The 9,138-nt window shown below is 54.6% G+C and overlaps 1 protein-coding gene across 1 annotated transcript in view; it reads left to right on the top strand.

The window, feature by feature from the left end:
- CAMK2A (calcium/calmodulin dependent protein kinase II alpha) overlaps positions 1-9,138 on the top strand; it is a 34,898-nt gene that overhangs the window by 20,689 nt on the left and 5,071 nt on the right. The window contains exons 13-18 of the mRNA XM_008921014.3: positions 347-387; positions 4,941-4,973; positions 6,062-6,110; positions 7,421-7,496; positions 8,322-8,416; positions 8,767-9,004. Coding sequence (XP_008919262.1) covers positions 347-387; positions 4,941-4,973; positions 6,062-6,110; positions 7,421-7,496; positions 8,322-8,416; positions 8,767-8,999 — 527 coding nt within the window. The 3' untranslated portion in view covers positions 9,000-9,004. The remainder of the gene's footprint in view (positions 1-346; positions 388-4,940; positions 4,974-6,061; positions 6,111-7,420; positions 7,497-8,321; positions 8,417-8,766; positions 9,005-9,138) is intronic.

The raw sequence follows: 9,138 nt of genomic DNA, 5'->3' as shown, positions 1-9,138 counted from the left end.
CCACGCGGTACCACGCCGGGTCAACAGCACCCCCCGGCCAGAGCCCGCCTGCCGCCGGACAGCGCTGCCGGCCCCTCCAGCCGCCCCGAGCACTCGGCGTGACGTTGGGAGACGGGTCATGCCCCTGGCCGAGAGCCGCCGGGGTAGGACGGGACGGTGCTGGCAAGGTCGCCCCTGAGCTCCCACGAGTTGCACCGGGGGTTGCTGAAGAGAGGACGAAACGAAGCCCACCAGCCGGTCCCGCGGAGTCCCGCCGCTCCGCCACCCGGCACCATGCTGCTGCTCCTCGTCCTCCTGGTCGTGGTGCCCTGCCTGGCTCTCCTAATCACCTTCCTCCTCTCTCCAGGAGGCAAAAGTGGTGGCAACAAGAAGAATGACGGCGTGAAGGTAAGCCCCCTGCCCGCTGCCCTCTCCTGCCCGCCCCTCAGCTGCCGGGGCAGCGGTGGGGGTCTCTGTGCCATGCCGGAGGGGAGCGTCTCCATGCCCTGCTGGCGGTGGGGGTCTCCGTGCTGTGCCAGGGGTCTCCGTGCCATGCCGGCTGTCCCTGAGACACCCTGCACTTTAAAGGGCAGCTGTTGGCCCGGCTGCCCCGGTGTGTCCCCGTGCCACCGGCTGGGCTCCTGCCAGGACAGGCAGTGCACAGGAGGCTTTGCAGCACCACCGGTTGTTGCTGGAGGGGTGCATGGGGAGAACTCAAGGCTGTTTCATTGCCTGCAAAATGCGCTTGGCCCCTCGCTACCCCCAGGGAGGGGGAGAGGCAGAGGTTGGACCAGGACCGGGTATAGGGGGAGGCAGCTCTTCAGCCCAGAGCCATGGCTCCAACAGCAGCCATCTGGAGAGAGGGGAGGCCTCATCTCCTGCTCGCTCAGCACGTGTCCTGCTGTGGCTGGTGGGACTGGCCCTAGTTCCTGTCCCATCCTGTCCCAAGGGCTGATGTGCTGCTGGGTGACACATGGGTGCTTTAACCCCTTCAGCAATGCTGCCAGTCCCCTTTGCCCAGTGCAGACAGCAAAGGAACATGGTGATACTTGACAGAGCAAATGGCTTAGTGATGCTCTAAAAACAAGCTGGTGCTTGGTGGATCTTGTTTCTTGGGCTCTAGAGCCTGTGGATTTGTCTGTCCCTTTGAGCTGGGGCCACAACTCTTCTCCAGGACAAGGTGGCTCCTGGAGGCAGCAAAATCATGCTGCTGAGCAGCTTCTTCTGGTGACACGGAGATGTGGTGGATAGTAGTGGCTATTGAGCTTTGTCACTCTTCCTGCAGGAAAGAATGGTCCATGTGAGGGCCTTTCTCTCCTTACCTGTTCCCTTCATGAATACAAGGGATCACTCAGCAGAAGAGAGCTGGCGTGGTGACATCCTCCATCATCAGGCAGAACTCTGGGAGCCCAACTGCAGTATGGCTGCTCTCCTTCCTCTATAGGGACCCTTAGTTGGGAGAACCTAGAGAACCTTTTTGTGCCCTTTCGTAGGGACTGTGAGGGGTGCAGGGTTTTGGAAGAGCAGAGCCCTCAGCCAGCTTATTCCCTCCTCAGTCCAAATGGTCAGCAGAGCCAGGGCTCTAGGAATGGCACGTCTCTCTCCCACTCCTCCCAGATCCAGTGGCTGGGACAGGACAAGCCTACAAGGACTGAGACCACTCACAACCCTCCAGACCTGGGCTCAGCTCCACAACAGGCCATCCTAGCCATGCAGTGTTATTCTGCAGCATGAAGTTGATGGCCTGGATGGCTCTCAGAGGACATTACTTTGGGCCATGGTGTCAGGTTATCACGAGACTCCCAGAACAGGATTGCTGGGTTTGGTGCTGGCAGATCCCATAGGAGTCACAGCAGCCCATCTGCCGGCCATTGCTGGCCTGTCCTCTTCTGCTCTGGGGTTCCAGCTGCTTTTGAGAGTCACCTGAGAAGTGACACCACAGGCAGAGCTGCCTTGGTTGCTGGAGCACAGGTGAGAGCAAACAGAAATGCATTTTTAAGCTATAAAAGGAGAGACTGATGGATGGAGAGGCTTCATCAGGCATTGTCCTGAATCTAATTTTCCAGCAGAAAGGGACAGCCTTAAATTTCTGTGTTGTGGTAGAAGGCCATTTGCCAGCCCAACTTGCTAATGATGCTCCCTCTTGGACTTCAAAGTAGCTTTGTCCTGGGAAAAGGGGCACTTGCTGTTGTAGCAAAATAGCTAGTTTTGGTGAAGAGCCTTCTAGCTCATCACTGAAACTCAGCGAGCAGTCTGGTTTCAGAGCAGGATGAGAGAGGCTGGTTTGCATCATCAGCCCTCACTGGTGAGCAAGGAGCAGGTCATGAGGCTTCATTTCGAGGCAGTCTACGAGCCAACACTCCTCTCAAAATGGTGGACAAGCTCTGGAGAAACAATTTGCTTTTTTATTGCCCCCTTTCCAACAAATAGAGGTGAGACAGCCCGCCTAGATGACCAGGAAGGTAGGGGAGGAGAAGACAAGGTAGAGGCAATCTCATTCCCAACAGCTTCCTTCCATTGGCCACCTTCAGCATAACCATCCCCACCTCTCATTCCCACGCTCAGCCTGAGGGGACCTGCATTGTAACCCACTCGTGGGGGCACAGGGAGGCTGGGGGCTGTGGGTGAAGCTTTAATAGCCCACCATGGGCAACCAGCAGATGTCAAGACTTTGCTGAATGGTGTTCATTTCTTTCCATCTTGCTGGAAAAGTGAGGCAGGAGCCTGGAGGCCTGCCTTGGGTGGTTGGGCAGGTGGGAAGGGAATGGTCCTGCCTGCTCAGAGCCGGGCTGTAAGTCAGGCCACGTGATGCGGTTATCTGTCGGAAGAGTTGTGCCCCCATTTGGAGTAACATGCTGGACTGACCATCCCCATGAGAGAAAGCAGGTCCCAGGCAGCCACCCCTGCCTTTCCTGCCCAAGGCTGTGCTGGTGGGCAGCAGGCAGCTGGTGCTGCTCTCCAACCTGCCCACACAGCCCTCCAACACCAGCATGGGGCTAGCCCAGGCTCAGAGGGCTTGAAACTCACCCTCCTGAGGAGGTTCCTCACCTGCTAAAAGCATTCATGGGACCAAAAATCCCCCTTGAGCCCTGCTCTGGGGTCTGTGGGAGGTCCTCCGGTCCCAGCAGCTATGATACCTTCACTGCCCTGTGTAGTGTCACATCTTGTCCCATTGTAAACTAATGGAATCACTGCCCCGTGTCACATCCTGTCCCGTCCTAAATTAACGAGCTCACTGCCCGGTGTCGCATCCTGTTCCTGTATGTCCAGACTCGACGCGGTCACTGCTTTGTGTTGCATTCTGTTGCGTCTGAAACTTCTGCAGTTTTCTGCCCCGTCTCATGTCCCTGGGTAGCAGAAGCTGTCAGCCCTTCCTGAAGACAGCCCAGCTCCAGCGGCTCCTTTTCCCATGAGGTTCCTGCTGAAATACCACAGCTCACTCTGCCCTTTAGGACATCTGTTGTTTCAGTGAAGGAAAGGCGAGTGTTGGTGTAGGACAAGAGCCTGAAGGGGCTGTGAGAGAGCTGGAGGGGGACTTTGAACAAGGGCATGGAGTGATACAACAAGGACGAATGGCTTTCAACTGAAGGAGGGCAGGTTTAGATGGGATATAAGGAAGAAATTATTTATTGTGAGGGTGATGAGGCGCTAGCACAGCTTGCCCAGAGAAGCCATGAGTACCCCATCCCTGGAAATGTTCAAGGCCAGGTTAGATGGACCTTGGAGCAACCTGGTCTAGGAACTGGATGATCTTTAAGGTCCCTTCCAACCCAAACCATTCTGTGTTTTTCTGTTTCTATGGGAGAGAGGGGTGAGCTGCACTGGCAGAGGGGGAAACTCAGTGAGGATGCTGGTGAGAGCCAGTTAGGATGTCAAAGAATCAACAAGGGGGAATGGATATCAGCAGTTTTTACCCTGCAGCCCACCCATACACCCTAATGGGTTGCTCTGTGGACTTTTCCAGGAGATCTGTACAGTGTGTGCTGCTTTTCCCTCACAGGGCAGGCAAAGATGGTGCCTTGTTAAATATGCTGGTACAATGCTTTGTTATTTGGCACTGCAGATTCTGATTTCTGCACATTGGTGTTCCCTGACACCCACTGGGATTCATTCCCTGGGAACCAGAGGTGCTGAAAGGGTATGAGGTCAGCATGCACGTCCCCCTGTCTCCCCCTGGCTAAATTAAAAATGGAGATGGGGAGCAGAGCACAACAGGGAAGGAGAATCCAGAAGTAGTTTGGGGTTGCAAGCAGAAGCATGGCTATGGGGTCATCCGACCCAAAAACCTTAAAGCCTAGTGGTAGTGGTCAAGGATAGAGACAAATGTGCATGTGTAAGGTCTTCTCTTTAGAGGAGACTTGTCCTGATTTAAAGCACTGGATCCATGCTAAAGACAGCTTCCCACACAGTATGCATGCCTTGCAGGGTTGAGCAGCAAGGCCTTAAAACAGCCAGCTTAGTTCTGGTCTAGGTCCAAAGCTAATGGGATGTCTCCACACTAGTCAGTGCCATTGGCAGGTGCACGCAGAACAGATCCAGAGTCTGTAGAAGTCAGTATGGCATTCTCTCTGGGCACAGGGCTGTGGTGAAGCTGCCTTTGATTTTCAGCATCCCACTCCTGTTCCTGTGAGATTGCTGGGCTGGTCACAAAGCTACCAGAGTGGTCAGTGACTCCCTTTTGGACTAACCCGGTCCTTGGGATGAGAAACCCCAGAGATTGTGGCAGGTCAGGAGAGAAAGGTGCTGGCAGGAACACGGGGAGGGAACTGGCACAGCACCACCAGCACTGCAGCCAGCGGCACGTCCACACAGGAGCAACACGTTGCCCCCCTGCGCCTTTCGTTTGCCCCTCCATGAGGACCAAGAAGGGGTCCTCACGAGCTGCTGCCTCTCATGTGCTGCTCTCAGCCTTTCTCACTCTGTGTCTCTTCCTGTTCCATCTCTTCTCCTTGTTTTTCCAGAAAAGAAAGTCCAGTTCCAGCGTTCAGTTAATGGTGAGTGTCCTTCGTCTTCCTCAATGCCGATATTGCTGGGCCTCTCCACATGTTCCAGCTTCCCCCGTTTTTGGAAGTTACCTCGGGGTAGGGAAGAAGGGACAGCGGGGTTGGAGGGAACATCCTCAAAGCCGTATCACCCACAAACCCCATTAACAGGGTTGGTGCAGGCACTTGCTGGCCACCAGCTGGTGGGAAGCCAGCCCTGGTTCTTGCTGATGGGTTCTCATGCCGTTTCTCCCAGTTCTCCTGACTCAGGTCTGCAGGCTGCATCGGTCCAAGGAGCCTTGGAGAAACACCTTCCATGCCTCTGCGGGGACTGTATGGTCATGGGACACCTTGCCAACCTACATCGGGGTCTTCTGGGTAATACATAAGCAAGGCTCTGCTGGGAAGAGCTAGCAGAGCCATTGCTCTAGCTCCACTAGCAGAGTTGCCTTGATGGGGCTCCCGGAGAGAGACAGGGGGTCAGTACCCCTCTCCCCCCCAAATCTGTGTAGTGCTCAGCTGTTTCTTGAAAGAGCTGTGTCTCAGCCTTCAGTGGTCCATGTGGGTCTTGGAAGCACTGTTTTATTGTACATTTCTCTCCCTACTCTGCGGTCAGTGTGGTCTCTCTCACTCCTACACAGTCCCCTCTTTCTCATCCCAGCTCCTCCTCGCTGTTAATTTGTACATCTCTCTCTTTATTGTACAGTCAACATGGTGTCTTCCACCCCCGCACAGCCCCTCTCCCTGCCCCTCCGGCAACGCTCCTAGGAACCCACCAAACGGCCCCTGGACCTGCCCCCGTCTCTGTCCCCACAGGTGTCGGTAGGAAAGGCAGCGCCGTTCCTACGAGACCCTCCACAGCCCACCCCTTGTGCCCTTGGCTACAAGGAGTGGAGGTCAGGGAGGGCTCTGCCAATGCTGCCCTAGAGCTGTGGTTGAGGACAGGTTGGACCTGCTGGCGTTTTCCTTGGTTTCTGTCTGTTGGCACAGTCGAGCGCTGCGGGGTCGGACTCGGGGGGCTGTCGAACACACGAGCTCCGTCTGTCACAGGGAGAAGACCCTCCTCACCGCCCCATCTCTCCTTTCTGTTCTTTGCTCAGGAATCGTCGGAGAGCACCAACACCACCATCGAGGACGAAGACACCAAAGGTACCAGCAGGGGCTAGCGGGGGGGTGGGTGGGTTGTGGGTTGTTAGTCTGACTCCCCCTCATGAGATATTGGCTACAGCGAAACCCACCACCATCGAGCAGCCTCGGGGCCCTTCAGAAGTTGCTTTAGCTCCTCAGATGGTTCCACTGCTGGGTTGCTGCCATGAGCAGCTGGGGCACTGCTGGTGAGGGACAGGGGTGCTCCCATAAACAGGGTTGTTCCCTGAAAGCAGGCATCAAAATGGCAGAAATCTGCAGGGATAGCAGCCTGGCTGACTGCTCTCCAAAATAAATGGCCCTTTGGGAAAAGCCTCTAGGGGAAATCCCTGTCTGCCGCCTGCCTGCCTGCCAGCCAGAGGCAGCTTTCTAAGAATAACCCAGGCAATAATTTATTGGTGCTAATTTGTAAAGTCTCTCAATGAAGTGATCTCAGCACAAAGCAAGATGGACTTTGGCCTGATGTGAGAGCTAATGGGACACTTGTCATCCTAGGGAGGGGCTCCCTGAACCTGGACACAGAGCCAGGCAGTGCTCAGGAAGTGATGGGAGTCCCTCTCCTCCTTTCTGAACAACTCCTGGGAACGTGCTCTCTCTCCTTTCATTAGTCACAATACAAAAAAGAAAACCAACAAAAACAAAGAAGAGTTAAGCATGATGGCAATTTGCATTTGAAGCAGAGCCTTGTTAATAAGCCCAGAGTTACCTCTGACAGCTCCTCCTGCATCCCAGGGAGCCCAACCTGCTCTTGCAGTGCGTTCCTTCCCCAATGAACTGTCAGTGCCTGGAATTCCCAGCAGCAGCTGCACAGCTTTGTGCCCTTTGAGGGGTCCCTCCTTGTAGCTCCTGGTGTGGCTGCCCATGTCATCCACCTGCTCTCCTCCCTGCTGAGACCCTCTCCTCCAGTTTCAGAGTAAGGTGAGAGCATCCTTGGTCCAGCTTGCCCTGGCTGGCCTCTGCTGTGAGTTCATGGGTCCCAGCTTGGCAAGGCTTTGCAGCCAAGACCAGCCTGTGCCAACTTTTGGGCTGAGGGCAGCTCACCATTTGGTAATTAACCCTTTGGTTCTTCAGGAAATTACAGAGTTTTTCAGTTTTGCTTTGGCTTTGAAAGTCTTTCCTTTCTGGCGATGAAGAGCCCTTCCCCACATTTCTCTTTCAAGTAGCTTTCCTGTTTTTTCTCTGGACAGTTTCCACAGTCCCCCAGCCTGCTGTGATCTGTTTCTGATGAGATAAAGATCTCTCACCGATATGGTAACACCAGCACTTCTGGTTTGTTTCCTCCTTTTATTTTCGTTTTCTCTTTAAACCAACAGTACGCAAGCAAGAAATCATTAAAGTCACAGAGCAGCTGATCGAAGCAATAAGCAATGGAGACTTCGAGTCCTACACGTGAGTGTGCCCAGCGCGGGTTTGGGCTGGGTGGGGGCTCAGCCTCCCAGAGCAGGGTCTCCTACTCTGATGGTGCTGCCTAGGAGGTTCTACTGTTGCTCAGGGCAGGGTGACCAGGTTGATGTGGTGGGGGAGACACGGAGACCATCCAAGAGAAGCAGGGGACATCAGTTTCCAAACCTGATGCTGCTCTCGTGCTCAGCTGACCACAGCTCTCTGGTCTCACTGTCATGGATGAGCCCATTTTGAGGTTTGCAGAAAGAGAAATAATTGTAAACGTGATTTATGATGGAAGAAGGAACTTTGCATCTATTATATCCAGATTGCCACAGGCTATACTGAAGCATAGCTGCTTTCTACTCACTGAGCTGATGCTCTTCAGAGTACACCTCTTCTGTGTCCAAGGCTGATTTAATTAGCAATGTCTGAGTGAGTGCAGGTCTTCATCACTGCCTCAGAGGATCACAGCAGGGATATTCTGATACAGAGCAGATAGTATGTTTTTTATCCCTACAGTTTTCCTTTCTTACAAAGAAGATGGCAGTGTTTGGGGAGATTTAATTACAGATGGTGACTGATGGAGAATGCTCCCTGCTTTGCTGAGGTCCTGGCTATAGTCAGATGCTGGAGGCAAGGTGGGGTGGGCTTCATGCAGAATGCAGAGATGAGTTCAGATTTTTGCAAGAATTACTTGCTAGTGCAGATGCCCCTCAGCCTCAGACTGAGAGAGCCATCCTGAGCACAAGGCATTTGCATTCTTCAGGCTCTCATGCTAGAAGTGGTGAGATAACTTCTCCCTTTTATCTTCCCTTCCTGGCTCCCCAGGAAGATGTGTGACCCTGGGATGACTGCCTTTGAGCCAGAGGCTCTGGGCAACCTTGTGGAAGGCCTGGATTTCCACCGATTCTACTTTGAAAACTGTAAGTAGCTCCCTTGCCTTCTGAGGGACCCCTCCCACCTCCCATGGGCCTGTCTTGACCTTCATCAGCTTGCCAGACAGAATAGGATTATGGTGGCTGTGGAGCATCTCTAGCTAATCTGGAAGGTCCCAGCAGGAGATATTAGGTCAGCTGGGACCAGGTGCATGCAGAGGAGTCATTGCATTAGCTGCTTTCTAGGTGCTGAACCCACCCATGCAGCATTTACTCAGCCCAGTCGAGCAGAGAACCTAATGCAAGCATCTCCCCTTCCCACATTGCTGCCACCCTGGGCAAGAGCCACCCAAACTCCTTTGCCTGCCTAACTGCCCTTGTGCTTGTCCCCTCTCCAGTGTGGTCCCGGAACAGCAAGCCCGTGCACACGACGATCCTGAACCCCCACATCCACCTGATGGGAGACGAGTCCGCCTGCATCGCCTACATCCGCATCACGCAGTATGTGGATGCCGGAGGGATCCCCCGCACTGCCCAGTCCGAGGAGACCCGCATCTGGCACCGCCGGGACGGCAAATGGCAAATTGTCCACTTCCACAGATCTGGCGCGCCCTCTGTCCTACCGCAGTAAGCCCTGTGAGGATCCAGGGATGGGGAAGGGAGGGCAGGGAGGGCTGAGTGCGGGCTCGACGCAGCTTTGAGGCTACACAGCAGGTGGGATCCTGCCCCAGGATCTGCGGTGGGGAGCAGATGACTGAGTGCTGTGAGAT

Source organism: Manacus vitellinus, unplaced genomic scaffold (genome assembly GCF_001715985.3).
Source record: "Manacus vitellinus isolate BGI_N305 unplaced genomic scaffold, ASM171598v3 scaffold_51_pilon, whole genome shotgun sequence".
Taxonomy (NCBI): Eukaryota; Metazoa; Chordata; class Aves; order Passeriformes; family Pipridae; genus Manacus; species Manacus vitellinus.
The sequence above is the reverse complement of the archived record's forward strand: the minus strand, read 5'-3'. Positions and strand labels throughout refer to the sequence as shown.